The following is a 15540-nucleotide window of genomic DNA, read 5'->3' as shown; positions in this document are numbered from 1 at the left end:
CTTGTCAGCCCCCCTTGCTTGATTGAGATACGCTATTCATTGCAATCAGGCCCGGATCTCCATTGTCCGTGATTTTATTCTTATCCTTGCGGCAGCACCTTCCATAACCTTGATCCTGCGCCCTCCGTCCTTCAATCCTCCCTCCCTCTCATCCTCCATTCCCGTCCTGGCGCAACCCAGTTCACATTCGTCTTGGTGCCTCTACCAATCACCTCTCGTATTCGAGCTCCCTTGTAGACGGCCTACCCCTCAAAGACCACCATCTGCTCCTCCGGGATCTGTCACATAGCCTTGGCTTCGTTGACCACCAGTCGGCGTCCAGGGTTAGGGTCCATATTACCTCAGTCGCCTCAGTCGCAGACCCCCTAAGCCTGGCTGGGAAATATTGGTTGGTGGCTCCTCCCTTGCGTTGGAGAATCAGAGTTCAGAAGCCTGCATAGACATGACAGCAGGCCCAAACTAGGTGCTTGCGATGGAAGACATCCTGGCAGATTGCAAGTACAAAGGTCGATGCAGGGAGTCAGCTTTTCCCATGATGACGTTGCCCCTGGAAGCAGGGTGGCGCCCCCCTAACCTTGTAGGTCTGTGCGTCTGCCATACCCATGCACGTGCCATGTCGAGATCTGAAGGATTTCGCGACTCCACGGATACCTTACCCTCGGCCGTGGTACCGGATGAGCGTGTCTGCAAACGAGAAGGAGACTTTTCGCTAAGCAAAAGCTATCTTGCCCTACCGACGATCATCTCCTAGTCGGGGAATGGCGAGGATGCTTCCCCCCCGCTCACAGCTTCAACGACAACCCGTGCAAGCCTATTGCGAGATGTCTGATCGAGATGTCTGATGAGGCACGGGCACGTCAGTAGGTATCTTGTTGCCAAATCATGTCGTCAACAACGTCAAGCGACAGCAATGCGCTCATTTTTCATTCCAGGTTTGCTCTGTCAACCTCTGACAATGTGCGATTCGTCGTTCGACTCAACCACAGGATGATTTGTCGGAGTGATCACCCGCGAGACCAGGCTTCGGACCCAGGCTCGGACCTCTTTTTCTCCGCCCCTAATGTGGGGATTATGCTTCCAAAGCCCGGTTGTCCTTATTTGATGTGGGCTTTCCGAACTCAGGTCCTATCGTTGTGGACAGATGGGAAAAACGGCACGGTCTCAGCTGGGTAACTGCGAGCCAAGTTCGACAGACTACAACCCTAGAGTTGGAATACTGCACAGCTAGACATGGCGCCCTCCCCTTCCCCTTCGAGTCGATCCCGCGCCACCAAGCCAATGAATCGCTTATCAAGCGCCTCCTCTCGCTGGTGTATCTGGTGGCCGAGTGCACGGACCCGGCTTCCCAGTTCACCATCGCTCGACGCGAGTGAGACCCCTCGTACCCCATATCGAGGGAGAGGAAATCCCATCTAGAAGAGGGGTATACTCGAATGCCAAGTCTCGAGGCAGATGTCGCTGCATTTGTTCTTGATCGTCACCGCTGACCGCTGCAGACACATTTGATAACGTCCGCCGATCTGCCTGTGCACTCTTGAACGAGCAGTCCACTTCCCTTAAAGTCACCACCACGCGCTGAAAGAATATTCTCGCAAACCGCTCAAGAAATGATATTCTCAAAACCATAAACATCCGCGTGGACAAGTATGGGCTTCCGTAAGGGGTAAGTTTCTTAGGGAAATCTTGCGGTTCAAAGACTCCACCGGCAGTGTGCCTGTAGCCGGCAATAAGATGTAAGTTCGACACGCTTACCCACCGGCATCAGGAGACGAACGCTCCAACAGTCCAAAGAATTGCATTTGGAAGTCAGGGTCTTCACCCTCTGTCGATCATTTCCCATCATTGAAGCCCAAACACAGCCTCGCTCAGAGCCACTGGGACCTTGCCGAACATGCCGAACTGCCTGCTATCATCCATGGCGAAATCTTCAGTTGCGCCGATCTCGAAAGTCTCCTGAATCTCTGCGCCTACGACTGAGACAGATTGAGCGTGCTCCGGTTCTTTGCAGGAAACTATCTGCTTGCCTCGGGCGGGTTCAACCTCTGACGGGACTGGATTTGGCTGTCAAAGTCTTTGAGGTTCGAGGAGACCACAATTCGCCCAACAGCACTGTGAGCATGTGTGTTCAGGTAATACTTCATTCGCATGACTTCCTCCGCCCCTGCTGCGCCAAGTGTCCAAGGGTGGTGACTCAGTTTTGGATAAGCTGGCCTCATGAACCGTCAGTGGTTTTTCGTCCTCTCATGTACCGATTACAACACATCTCCGTCGTAACGACCTGAACGGAATGCGATCTACTTGGAGATCGGCCGACAAGAACATTTATAGTACATTTATAGTTAAAGCGTGTTCTGAACCTCCATCCACTGCGTGATTTTGATACGGAACCCGTCTCACTCCACAAGTCTCGACAACAGACTTCTGGAGCTGTTCAGAAAGACGTCTCCAGGTTGATCTCGTTGGTTTGTAGCGTGCAGGACAGGGTCGACCTCGGCGATCTAGTCTCCATCTATTGGGGAATGTAACTTCCTGTTAACATGCCCATGGGCCAACAGCAGCACGAGGCCAGGTTGGTTATGGAAGAAAGGTAAGAGCTCGCCGAGTTAGTGCTGGTGCCCAAGACACTGTGGACAGTCACAGAGGCTGGAATAGACAGGATCAATGGGCGTATTGGGCGCGCACTCGGTCGTCAGTCGTACGGCGATGGCTGGACAACATGAACATACAACTGAAGCATGACTCGACGTCCAGCTCTCAACGCTGCCAGGCAAATCCTTGTAGACACAGAGCATTTGTGAAAACCCATTGGCCAGCTGTCAAAAAGCGTTCTGCTGGACGGGCTCAACCATGATGTCAACTGTTGATCAGAGTTTGACATGGTCTCCCTCAACAACGAGGTCAACTCACCGGCAGACAAAATAATTTCATCGTTCCGCAGAAGAGGAAACACGTGGCAATATTTCCCGGGTTGCCATGCGCACTTGTACCCCTGAGATCCAGTGGATTCTCTCTCGGAAAAAAACCACACAAACGTCGATCCCTCCTAAGCGCGTGCTGTCAGCGCGCTTCCAATGCCTACACGTGTCTGTCGTGAATAGCTTTGACATATCCGGGCATTCAACGCTGTGCAACCACTCCCCATGGCCATCATCGTAGCGATTCAGATAGGTGCAGCAGCTGGGATGCCTGAATAAAGGAGCGTTCGGTTGCCTCTACGGCTCATACCAACAAAGGTTGGAGTCCAAAGTGAGAGATACTAGTGCCATCTAAGCCGGGAAGAGCATTGACTCCTGCGATGCTCTTATTCTGGTTGCGGAATAGTGTACAACGTGCACCTTTTTTGTCTTTGAAGGGTTTGTAGTAGAGTGAAGCGTCGTAATCAATGCCATCTTCATATATCCCAGTCAGCCGGGAGCCTTTTGCCGTTTACCAGCATCCATCAAGACTTCTTTCGGCCTTGCCTCGTGACGGCCCCCTTTGATCTTCGGGGAGTCAAAGTTTGGACCAGCATGAGCCGTTGCGTGATGTAATGATCCAAACAAAACAGAGTTCATACCCCTGGCTTGCAAGAGCTCTTGGTTCAACTAACGACCAACATGACATCAGCGTGATCGGGGTCGTCGATGCCTTTTGCCAGGTCCCTGGCAGATGTCTCCGACACCCAATCATGCAACGGTCTGGTGCAATCTTCGCCAATGCTGGAGTCGCCTCCGTGGATGATGTCAAACATATCGAGAAAAAAGGTCAATTTCACGGCTCACTGTGTCGTCCGGATCGGACCAGATTAATGAGGTACCGTGGCTTTCGAATGTCGACAAAATTGGTCAGCATCGACTTGATTTTTGACGATAGCGTGCATTTCTACCGGGAGGTGAACCAAATCACGTCCATAACCTACGTGCCCGATGTCAAATACCTGCAATTTCAATCAGAAGCCAACGACAAGCAGCCATTCGTGCCCAGCCTTGTTATCTGTGGCGACGCCTCAATACTTTGAAGACTGTCTCTTTACGACAGACAATCTCCAGTCAACCAAAGCTCCGATCAGTAAGCTGAGATCATTGTTCGAAGGGACCCTGCCGGAGGAGTTTCGACGGTATATGGAAGATCTTTTACCCGCAGGCACGCACAGCACACGCCCAACCTAGCAGCTGTTGGCAGAAATCTACCATGAGTTGGAGCCTAGAGACCCAGATGTCAAGTCGAAGGTCTGTGTAGGTAGTAGAGGTGCCCCGAACTCCAGAAGCCTCGGATAATAGTGAATCACCACATTTGTGAGTGTTTATTATTCAGCAGCCTGCTGCCAATGGATGTGCCGTCGGACAACTCGGGGGCTCTGTTGTTTCGCTTATAAGCGGGGTGGGCCAAGAGGGCTTGTTGTTGTTGTTGTATCGGTGGACATCAGAGGGAGTCGGAGTGTCTTGTCGCAGGCTGCGCAAGGAAATTTGTCAGAAGCTGGATGCAGGTATCATGATTCGGACGTAGTCATTCTCCAAGGCTGAGGCATGTATATCAAATACTGAGATGATGGCTTGGATGGTCACGATGGTGTGTAGCTTGTTATTTGAGAAAAACCGCGACTCAGCCACCGAGGCGTGCCAAGACCAGCGCTTTCCCCAATCGGGAATCATGAGACAGGCACCAACAAAGAGTCAATCAAGTCAGCAACCCGCCGACCACCTTGACTCCCTTAACTCCCTTGACTCCCTTGACCTCTTCGACCTCTCACAGCCTTCGATCCAGCATGCAGCCATTGTCGCTAAACTCGCATCTGGTCTGCAGGGGATGCACTCATACCACTGACACCGCCGTCCGGGTCCCCGATCCCAGCCCCAAGCTCGAACCTGATCGGGCATGCCATTGCTAGAGCACATGCTGCTTCTGGGCTAGCTGCTCGTATGCGGTCGATGAAGAGATGGCAACCCGGCCCGCAATTCCAAACGCCTCAAGCTCTACGCTGTTTAGGCACTAGACTTGCTCATTGGGGCTGGCGCCCGTTTCTCTCCCCCACCCTGCGAATGCTCGTCTTGCATCAACAGGTCAACGCCGGCCAGCTCGTTCCGTGTGGAGCTCAGCTGGAATGGGCGTAAGCAAGTCCAGTGGCCGTGACAGAAACCCACAAACTCTCACAGGGACTCTTGATTCATCACAGTTGATATAAAGCCTAGTCCTCCCTTTTAGGGCATCAATGGACGAGATGCAGATAGTCGACCTCTCTTTCATCAACATGGTTGGTGTTCCTGGACGCAGTAAGGGCTGTCATACGTGTTTGAAAAGGAGGGTCAAGTGTGGTACGTATTCCCTTTGTGGTCATGTCTCCGACGTCCCTTGTTCTCGAACCAATGGCTGACACTCGTGGCGTCCCAGATGAGGCCCGTCCGACCTGTAAGCGTTGCGAAAAGGCTGGCTACGCATGCGCTGGGTATGAGAGGAAGCTGGAGATGCGTTTCCACACCTTTGCAGACCAGGCCGAATCCGCAATGTCGACACCACCCAAGACGAGCAAAGACCTTCCCCCAACGACGACGCCGGGAGGTGTGCCCGAGAATCTTGTACTCAGGTCTAACGAGAGTCCGCCGGGCTCCAGCTCCCTGCCTCAGGAGCTGAGCTTCGTGGCATTCAGAGACAATATCCAATTCTCCTATCTCTTTGACAATTTCGTGTGGAGCAGCTATGGCTCGCCGTGGCTTCAGATGTCGGCCGAGGGAAAGCTCGACGCGCTGTCGCTGGAGGCGTGTCGGGCGTTTTCCCTCAGCATCTTCGGGAGGCACCACCGGCAGGCCGAGATAGAAGTGACCGGCGCCATACATTACGACAAGACAGTCCGGGCCCTATCAACTCGACTGTCGAATGTGGGGGCGCCGGGTAGTGAGAATCTGATCGTACCTATCATGATCCTTCTCATGCACTCCGTAAGTTAGCTGCAACCCTCGCTTACCAGGGGTGTGGCATCCGCAGGCTGACCAAACACATAAAAACAGTCGAGCACCCCGGATCCACAGGCATCTGCCTTTCACATCCAAGGCCTGCTGAAACTCATTCAGATATGCGGGCCGGAGAGATTCGCGACGGGTCCCTTGAGGTTCGCTTTCGAATCATGCCGGGCAACGCTGGTAAGGGGTGGCCAAAACCATAGAATTTGACCATGGCACTGACGGTTTTGCTTTTCGCTGCTGCAGGTCACCGTCTCCCTGATCACCAAAACCCGAACCTTCCTGGAACAGCCCGAATGGCTCAGTGAACCGTGGGCCACGTGCGGCGAGTACAACAAAAACCCGCAGAACCGGCTCGTCGACATACTGGTGCACATCCCTGGGTTCCTGCAGGACCAGGCGCAGCTCGAGCAGGCGCCATCCGAGCAGTTCCGGCTCGAACTCGTGCAGCGCATCGAGTACCAGATCGCCAAAGCCCACAACTGGCGGTGGCAGTGGGAAGAAATGAACCCGACGGTGGCGTGGGAGGTCGACCCGGAGACGCTGCTGCCCGCCGACAATGGCCTGCTGGCCCTCGAGCCGCGGCCCGTGCGCAAGGTGCTGGTCTTCTCGTCCTTTGCCAAGGCCGCCGAGCTGTCGCTGTACAACGCCGTCCTGCTGTTCCTGCTGGGCCTGCTGTGGACCCTCAAGCCGACGGCTGCGCAGCCGTCCCCACCGTCCGTGCGCGTCGCACCTGCGCCGTCCGCGCTCTTCCTGCCCGGCGACTCCATCGACTCGCTGGTCGAGCCGGCCGTCGAGATCTGCCGCGCCTTCGAGTTCCAGCTGCTGGCGGCCAAGACGAGCCGCGACTCGGCGCTGTTCTGGCTGTTCCCGCTGGGGCTGGCGAGCATGGCACTCGAGGACCACGCGGACTACCTCGCCTGGATCCGGAACATGCTCGACGCGTCCCAGGTCACCCGCGGCTACGGCACCGGCGGCAACACCTTCGGCTTCGGCTTCTACCGCCTGCCCAAGATCCGCCGGAAGCGCTCCGCCGCCAACGACCACCGCCCCTTGATCCAGCCACAGTACGACTCCGACGCGATCAGGCAGCTCTCCGAGGGGTCATCGTCGCCAGACGAATTGTTATGAACTGGGGGATGGGGCCAGGAAGCGGCGTGAGATGATGGGTTTATGTTCCGGGTCTGGGTGATATTTGCGCTGGGATGGGGAGTGAGTGATACGGTGGTCCGGGGCCCCGGGGCAAGGGTAACAAGAGATCGGACGGTATACTATTACCTTGATGCTTTTCTGGCCTGTGATATGGCGTTGATGCATTTTCGATGTGGAAATCACGACGAAGCAGCTAGCGAGGGTGTGTGGTGTATGGCGCACGGTGTAGTTCTGCGATTCCTCACAATTCCGGGTGCTACAATCAAACAACGTCAATTTGTGAAACTTGCTGCTATAGAAAAGACACTCAATCCCAATTGCGCCACATATCCGTGTCCCGTTCGATTGGATCGTCATGCCGCACCAGCCGCGTACACGCGCTCGGGCTCCTCAGGGGCAGCGGACGCCATCATGTTCTGGATGCCTTGGGTCAAATCAACACCCACCCTCTCCTTGGCCAGGAGATCGACCAGCAGTGGACTGGGCTTGCTATCCCGGTAGGGCTGAGACGCCGCTTGGCTTTCCTTGTATTTCTGTACGTTGTCCAGGTACATATCGAACAAGTAGGACGAGTCAAGCGGGCCACCTTTGGCTTCCGGGTGGAACTGCGTGGAGAAAATGGGTCGAGACTCGTGGATGAGACCTGTAAATCACTCTGTAAGTACTTGGGGATTCGTGTTTGATCAGCAGCGCGGCTTACCTTCGTTGGAGTTGTCGTTCAGGTTGAGGAAGTAAGGCTTCCAGCCCTTTGGCAGGGTTGCTGCGTCAACGGCATACCCATGATTCTGACTGGTAATGTGACATTTCCCGGTCGTGAGATCGAGGGCTGGGATGTTATGTGCTCGATTGCCATACTTGAGCTTGATGGTCCTAGCGCCAGCGGCCAAAGCGAGCAGCTGGTGGCCCAAACAGATACCCATGATAGGGACTTGAGACGTCTCCATCAACTTCCGGAGGTGGTAGACGGTATCTTGGCAGTGGGTCGGGTCACCAGGCCCGTTGGAGATGAACACGCCATCGAAGTGATGGGCAACCTTGTGGATCGGATAGTCGAACGGGAACACCGTGGCACTCGCACCCCGGCTGACGAGACTGCGAAGGATGTTCTCCTTGACTCCACAATCAATCACAGCGATGTGGGCGTTTGGCGAGGGAGCGCTGACATGGAATGGAGCCTTGGTGCTGACTTTGCGGACAAGATTGATCTGCTCAGGATCAATGAAGGCCTCGTCCTGATCTTGGTCATATTCCTCTCCGATGGTGATCCTCGCCAGGCTAGAACCCTGCTCCCGTAGGTAGGTCACGATGGCCCGGGTGTCGACACCACTGATTGCTGGCACACCCTCCCTCGCACACCATTCGCTCAGGCTCTCCACAGCTGTCCAGTGAGAATACTTCTCTGCCACATCCGCAACTACCACTCCCACAGCTTGAATGTTCGGGCTCTCAAAATATTTCAACAGGCCATGCTCATCGCGAACACTAGATGGCACACCGTAATTGCCGATTAGAGGCTGGGTGAAGACTAGAATCTGGCCGCGGTAGGAGGGGTCGGTGAGGGACTCTGGATATCCGACAAGAGAGGTAGTGAACACAGCTTCTCCCGAGACATTGCTTCGAGCACCAAAAGATATTCCGTCGAAGATAGGGCCGTTTCGGATGGTGAAAGTCGCCCGTTCTCGAGTGGGAGAGGTGCTTTTGAACTGCTTGTGGACAGGCAGAGGTTGCTGTCGAGGGGTGTTGTCTGCCACGGTGGCCAGGGATCGAGCTCGTAAAGCAGAGACCGGCGAGTAGATGTTGGCCGCTTTGGGCACCAGGGTCGACGGTTTCAACACCCTCGAAAACATTGTGAAATATTATGACTCGTTGTATCTTCTCGTCTTCCTGACCGCTAGTTTGCCTGGGCCTTCCACAAATGATCTGCCGTCGTGGTTAGAGATGTCAACAAGTCCCAAGGAAAGGTCAGTAGTTACCACTAATGTAATCCTACAAGTCGATATGTTAGCACCAGATTGCAAATGACGTTGGTATTGCGGTGACACAAGGAAATGAAGTGCTTATCAGTGGGCTGGCGGGGGACGACTCCAGGGGAAGGAAAAAATGACTTACTTGAGAGGTGAAGATGCTGGGGAAGCACATGAACGCGATGGCGATTCTCGCGCAGGCAAAGGAGGGAGCAGAAGTATCAGAGCCTTACGAAGGCAAGTCTTAGTTCTCTGCAAGATGGGTTTGCACAAAATTCTTTCTTCGCAACGAAAAGACGTAGTTCTGTGGAGATGGAGCAGGAAAAGATTGGTGGAGGAGATCGATTGGACTGGGCAAAGATTTCAGCGCAGGCGGCGCAGGCGGAGGCTCACTGGACCAATCGCCTGCCCAGCAAAAGTTTTATCTGGCCCATGCAAAAATTCTGCGTCCGGGTGACGAAATGTATGCAGCCAAAATCTGCACCCAATGTCCTCAACTGACCACCGCGAGATGGATCGAATACCACTTACTACTCCCTCTCGATCCTGGCTGGCAAATCGACGAGTCCTGGCACTGGGGGAAACCTCTCGCAGTCACGGGAGCTCACGTGACGCACATTATGTCAGCTGTCGTTCGTCACGTGTTATTGCCTCTTAGGTCTCTATACCGTGCCCTAACCACGCCCCCTGTACCTCCAGATCAATAGCCAGAATATTGCTATTGTACCTATACATGTGACTCTTTGACGGACGAAACTGTAGATGCTTGACTTCCTTCAAACGAAGTTGACGCCATCTGCACGCGCAAGGCCTAGAAAAAGATGGACTCTCCCCTGCTGAACTGTGGCTTCGCTGGCTGGCCCGTCCCAGACAACCCTGCCTTGTACTCATCGACCAAAACCGACCACACATCGACTACTTCCAAATCTCTGGGACGAGGTTCCTTTGCCAGCTCCAGATCATAGCCCGTCAGACCTTCGATGATCTGGTTCTCAGCCTGAAGCAGCGCTGTCTTCTCCTCCTCTGACAAGTCCCAGAAGTCTGGCTTGTATGGGATGTCAAGAGGCTCGACCGACAATTCACTCTCGAATCGCTCATGCAGAGCGTCGACCTGTGCCCGGTACCAATCGCGAAGATACCCAAGCTCGCGGATACCAGCCATCTTGTTTGCAGCCCACCATCTGCAACAGGTCAAATCCGACTCGGCCCGCTGCCGGCCGACGCTGAGCTCCGTATTGTGGCGCTGGAGAGCTTCAATTTGGGACCGGAGTTGTTTAACCTCCAGTTGGAACTGTTGTCGAACAACCTGCGACATCTCTCCAAAAGCTTGCTGTTCGCATTGAGCTCTCCACTGCTCAGCAGACTGTTTAGTCCCCGCGAGCTCTGCCTTGTGGCCTCTCAACTGATCCTTCGTACCAGACAGCTGCGACTCTAGGCTATAGTTTGCTTCATCGAGGCGAATATTGCTCTCTTGAAGTTCGGCCACGCGCTGCCTCAGGCTGGCCACTTCCCTCTGCTGGTTGCGCTCCAGTGTCACGATTTTTGACTCGCGTTCTGATACTTCGAGCGCAGCGGCACGCAAGGCCTCTCTTGTCTTATCTATATGAGATGCGCTTTCCGCAACCTCTTCCTTGAGGCCGGGAATTTCTTCCATTGACATGCCTGTTTTAGACTTTACGACGTTGGGAAGCATGTTCATAAAATTGTCAAGTCTCCCTTTCCAGATCTCGAAGTTTGCAGAAAGCCTCCCGCATTTCTTCTGGAGCACGTTGTGGTCCTCTCGAAATTGCGACTCCTTTTGCTTCTGCTCCTCGGCAGCTTCGGACAATGTTTTATTTGCTGCGGTGAGGTCAGCACATGTACGCTGAGACATCTGAAAAGCCTGGCGAAGGTCTCTCAGCTCGTTCGGCTTGCAGATAGTGGGCTCTTCAATCTCTCGAGGATCCTGAGCATGCTTGTTTGTAAAGTCCAGAAGTAGTGTTTGGTTGTACTCTTGGACTTCCGCAACGCGAGCGTTTGCTTGATCCCTTTCCTGAACTGCCTCATTGATCTGTTGCTCCAGCTCCTGCATGGAATTCTGCAGGTCTTCTAGCCGGCTTGTCGCATCGGCTAACTCTTGCTGGAGCAGGATATTGCTGTCGGCGCCAGAGGTATTCGACGGCGCGCTCAAACTTTGGCCTTTTGATTTCGCTGTTCTGATACCGGGCAGCCGGATCTTAACCTTTTCTTTGTGGCCGTCGCCGTCAATGGTGCTAACGAGTGTTCTCTTCAACGGTAAATGTTGCTTGTTGAGAGCTTCGAGAATTGGTGAAGCACTGCGAACTTTCGCCAACAATGCCGCAACAAAGGTAGGGCATGGAGGTACGATATCTTGTGTGAGGATGTTATGCTTCTTCATGGGACGAGAGACCCTCTTCTTGAGAAGGAAGAGTCGTCTGTTTGGTACTCCAGAGTCTCCATCAAAAGGTGAGCTTTTCTGAGGCTCGACTCCAATGTTTGTGATCTGCATAACAGTTAGTAGAGGCTTCGAAGTGCATGTTTATCTTGTGGCTTACGTCGAGGGTAGCCCTGCCCAACATGTTCAGGAAAGGTCTGAAGACCATTTTGATGTCTGCCACAGGTGTTGGCTCACGTTGCTGATATGTGACGAGGGCTGAAAGCGAGCTATGGGGCAAGAGGCAACAACCTTTTCCAACAGAGAATGTTCTTGATGAATGAATGTTTCAAAGGAAGAGTTTTTGGTTCCTCGATCAGATAGTGATATTGGATCTGAGTGTTGGTGGAAAGCTAGGAGAGAAATAAGGGGAGCAAGGCTGAGAGTGGAGATATATAAGAATCAAACCAACGCGCCCGACTGCCTGCCACAGCCTTCGCGCGTGTCGCGCCGGGCCAATGCCTCCAACATTCACTCTCAGGTACGCGAACTGGTTGCCATGAGAACCGCTCGACTGTGAATACAGGAGTCAACACTTCCGTTTGATGGGGATGGTCAGGTGAATGTGTCCTCGGGTCACGAGACGGGCAACTGGCAAAGGAGGTAGAATTTGGCTTCTACCATGCTGTCACATCTCAGTATTTCCAGCTCGAAGGCCATCCGAAGAGCCAAAGTTACGACATTATCGGATGTGTTTCGATGGATATCCGACGGTAACGACTGCATACAGTGCCCAGGAGCGAAACCCCGCGCAGCTGAAGGACGTTAAGCTGCATCCAGGAGATCGGCAGCCTAGAAGAGCATATTTAAATACATATATTGATCGTCCTTTCGGTCGGCGTGGCTACTTCGCGAATAGGATGTGCGATGTTGCCGCCAGTGTTTGTGACAAACAAGAACCTCATTGTCCGACCAACAGGCTCAAAATGACACTTCCCAGGAGGTCTTTCTGTCCCGGACAGCGGAGGATTAGAGGAAGTCTACGTAGGCGATCGAAGGTTCCCAGAGCCGCAGCCAGGAAGGTAAGTAGTGTTGGACCAAGGAAACAGTTGTGCGGCAGTGGGAGACTCATATAGCGGTCATGTTTTCGCTTTGTGATACCGACCCCTTTTCCAGTCAGCCTCGTTCGTGCCAGCTCAAGTCAGCTCAGGTCTGGTCTCTGATGAAGCCAGGGTCCGTGGGCGACAGTTTCGGCAGGAGAGAACATTGGAAGGACCAATATATGGAAAATATTCATTTCTGCTTGGTGTAGAGGAGAGCCGTTGGACTGAAATCTCCTGAAAAATTCTTACTTCTTGCTGACAAGGACGGCCTCTTCGCCAGAGGCTAATCGACCACGGTCCGGTTCCGTGATTGCCTGTCGTCTGCAGCTTTCTATTTTTCGGTCCGTTTGATTTGTGGAAGATGTCAACACAGACTCAGCGCGTGAACGAGTACCTGCATACTTTCAAACCACGACCACAGGTCGGAACCCCCGATCTAATCCAGAACCTTTACACACCGAGGCTCCCATAACTCGAGCTCCAAATCTCCCCACTTGCTGCGACCACGCGGTGGCCCTCGTTGGGGTGGGGGCTGCTTTCCCGGTCTGGGGGGTCGATGTGGCGGCGTTCGACCACCAGGTCTGCCTCGAGGCTCGAGGAACAGGAGCGGCCAGATGGGGATGAAGCAGAACTCGTCGACGGCACAGATACGGTCACATTGAACTTCGTCGGGAAACCACCCAAGCCAAGCACGCAGCAAGGAGATGGAAGTCCTGTGCTGTGTGACCAGCGGCTGCAGGACTGATTCGGGGACGGTGGGAATGAGACCGGGCCCGTTGTCATGCTGGTAGTATGTTTGCCAAGCCTGTTCGATGGAGAACGCGAGTGAGAGAGTTGTGTTACAGATGACTGAGAGCACGGTCTCGATAGTGTCCAGGAGGGTTTGCTCTGTTGGAAGCAGGGTAGCGCGGAGCTCGTGGAGGGCGGATGTCTGACTCGTCGTACAGCGGGCGTGGATGGCTGGAAGGAAGGCGGGGGTCAGTGGGTAGGTCAAGTAGGGCATGAGCATGGCATGGGATTTCGAGCGGAGTGAGCCGACGTACTCCCTTACGAGTGTCGTGTTGGTCGTGTTGGAGGGCGGAGAGGTAAGCACATGAAGGACTTGTGTCAGGGGCTGAGAAAAACGGGAGGTTATGTCGACAGCCTTTTGAGTCCAGTCGATGCCCGTACACAACGAGGAGGAGTGGTTGAGAGCACGGAGCGTGCGGAGGACGGTGTCGCTCATCATGGTCGCTTCGTAGTTCGTGATTTGGGAGAGATTGTGTGCTCGGCGCCGGGTCGAGAGCTCCTTCAACGCGAGACGTTGATTCCCATCTCTGCCCGGGCCCTTCCAGCTCCCGTCTACTGTGAGATTCAGACGGTTTTTCTCGGTCTCAGCGAAGGCGGAAGAGAACTCCTCGAGCATGGAATCATAGTAGCTGAGAAAGCCGCAGAAGTTTGGCTTGACCCGCCCCTCCGGTCGACCTGTCGATGAACCTGAACTACCCGTATGCCAGGTCGCGCTGCGGAACCATTCGAAGCTTTGCGACTGTAGAAAGGGTTCCAGCTCGGCCTTGCTTCGCCAGTTAGGCGGGAGAGGCATGTCGGGGCCACCGGTTGGGGTGTCTGACGCTGAACTGGTGCGTGAGGTTGCCGTAGCAGGTCTCGTTCGCGTGGCCAGCAGCTCACAGAGCATGGGATCCGTGGGTTGTTCTCCTATCAAGACGGCTTGGGCTGCCGATCCATCATCATCGCTGAACCGTTCGGGCAGAAGCGGCACAGACACATTGACGTGGCTGACTAGCCGCAAGGTCGGGCTGGTGAAGTTGCACCAGATCATCTCGAAACCGGCATTCATGCGCACGATGCCCTCGATACCCCAGCCCACTCCGCCCAGCTCATTACTCTGCACCCACTGACACAGCGCCGCGGCACGGGCGTACTCGTCAAAGAGGCTACGCCACGTCCCATTGCCCCCTTCCTCCGAGCACGTCGTATTGCCGCACAGAAACACCATTTGCGAGTCCAGCGGGCCCGTCCCCATCAGGGCGGCGGACATGCCATCGAAATAGAGACAAGGCACCGGCCTGACGTTCTGGTACGTCAGCAAGTGTGAGTTTCGGCTGGAGCCCATGATGCCGTAGGACATTTCGGCGTCGAACGCGAACCACTCCGGGCTCGAGGGCAGCTTCTCGTCCCGTCTTCCGTGGTAGAGGTTCGTGAAGGCCGGGATCTCGCACGCCACGATCGAGTGCCCGTTGGGCATGTACGTGTTGGGCCACTGTTCCAGCAGATATCGGAGGGAGGAGAAGATATGAGGGGCGGTCGATGTAAAGTCAGTGTTGGGTTGCTCATGGACAGTGGATGGAAGACGGATCTGCTGGGCAGCTACCCCTAGGTAGAGAACCGTGAGAGTGAGGCATATGCTGAGACATGTCTGCACATCGCCCGGCACTCGGGAGAGGGCCATAGACACAACTGAGCAGGATGATACCTCCTCTTAAGAATGGCCGAGGAACTCAACTATAGCTTCATCACGAAACGACAAAAGGGTTGTATAGAGGGCAGAGATCTAGATATATATCATGTTCTGTATCAACCTACCTATCCAGTGTATTGTATCTTCGTTCCTTATCAGTGTCGATGAGGCTGACGTGGCAAGGGAATCGCATCACGTGACGAGGTAATGCCTCTCAATCGTCCTACTCAATATCAATGACATGATTGCAGGGTGGAAAGTACTCATTCATTCATAGGATAAAACATGCATAGTGGGCGATTCCATCATGCCGATGCCGGTCGAAAGAGAAGTGAAAAGTGGGCTGCGAAGGTGAGGCTGAAACTACAACAGCCCCTTTACCCCTTTTCTCTGCATCTTGTCATCAATTTGATTATTGGCCCTAACTCTTCTGTGCTCCCGTCCGTCATTAGACTGCGCCGCCCACTGTGCTCGATTTTCCAGCTCTAAAACATGAGCTTGCACTCCAGCATTGGTCATCATTCAAGGCATGACTCTGCCATGCGGTCTTCCTTGG

General features: G+C 54.1%; 5 protein-coding genes across 5 annotated transcripts; 2 read left to right on the top strand and 3 right to left on the bottom strand.

Moving 5' to 3' along the window:
• Positions 1-3667: 3667 nt before the first annotated feature.
• Positions 3668-3997, top strand: AYL99_03542 (hypothetical protein; the record flags this gene model as incomplete). The annotated part of the gene is made up of 1 exon (XM_018835056.1): positions 3668-3997. The coding sequence occupies one exon, from the start codon at positions 3668-3670 to the stop codon at positions 3995-3997; it is 330 nt and encodes a 109-aa protein (XP_018694706.1).
• A 1315-nt stretch (positions 3998-5312) lies between these two features.
• AYL99_03541 (hypothetical protein) lies at positions 5313-7064 on the top strand (the record flags this gene model as incomplete). Its single annotated transcript, XM_018835055.1, has 3 exons — positions 5313-5912; positions 5982-6113; positions 6180-7064. The coding sequence occupies 3 exons, from the start codon at positions 5313-5315 to the stop codon at positions 7062-7064; spliced, it is 1617 nt and encodes a 538-aa protein (XP_018694705.1).
• A 374-nt stretch (positions 7065-7438) lies between these two features.
• On the bottom strand, positions 7439-8932 carry AYL99_03540 (carbamoyl-phosphate synthase arginine-specific small chain; the record flags this gene model as incomplete). The annotated part of the gene is made up of 2 exons (XM_018835054.1): positions 7439-7728; positions 7786-8932. The coding sequence occupies 2 exons, from the start codon at positions 8930-8932 to the stop codon at positions 7439-7441; spliced, it is 1437 nt and encodes a 478-aa protein (XP_018694704.1).
• A 928-nt stretch (positions 8933-9860) lies between these two features.
• Positions 9861-11652, bottom strand: AYL99_03539 (hypothetical protein; the record flags this gene model as incomplete). The annotated part of the gene is made up of 2 exons (XM_018835053.1): positions 9861-11552; positions 11605-11652. 2 exons carry the CDS (start codon positions 11650-11652, stop codon positions 9861-9863), a joined length of 1740 nt encoding a protein of 579 aa, XP_018694703.1.
• A 1310-nt stretch (positions 11653-12962) lies between these two features.
• Positions 12963-14975, bottom strand: AYL99_03538 (hypothetical protein; the record flags this gene model as incomplete). Its single annotated transcript, XM_018835052.1, has 1 exon — positions 12963-14975. One exon carries the CDS (start codon positions 14973-14975, stop codon positions 12963-12965), a length of 2013 nt encoding a protein of 670 aa, XP_018694702.1.
• Between the last annotated feature and the right edge of the window lie 565 nt (positions 14976-15540).

Source organism: Fonsecaea erecta, assembly GCF_001651985.1.
Source record: "Fonsecaea erecta strain CBS 125763 chromosome Unknown Scaff3, whole genome shotgun sequence".
Classification (NCBI taxonomy): Eukaryota; Fungi; Ascomycota; class Eurotiomycetes; order Chaetothyriales; family Herpotrichiellaceae; genus Fonsecaea; species Fonsecaea erecta.
The sequence above is the reverse complement of the archived record's forward strand: the minus strand, read 5'-3'. Positions and strand labels throughout refer to the sequence as shown.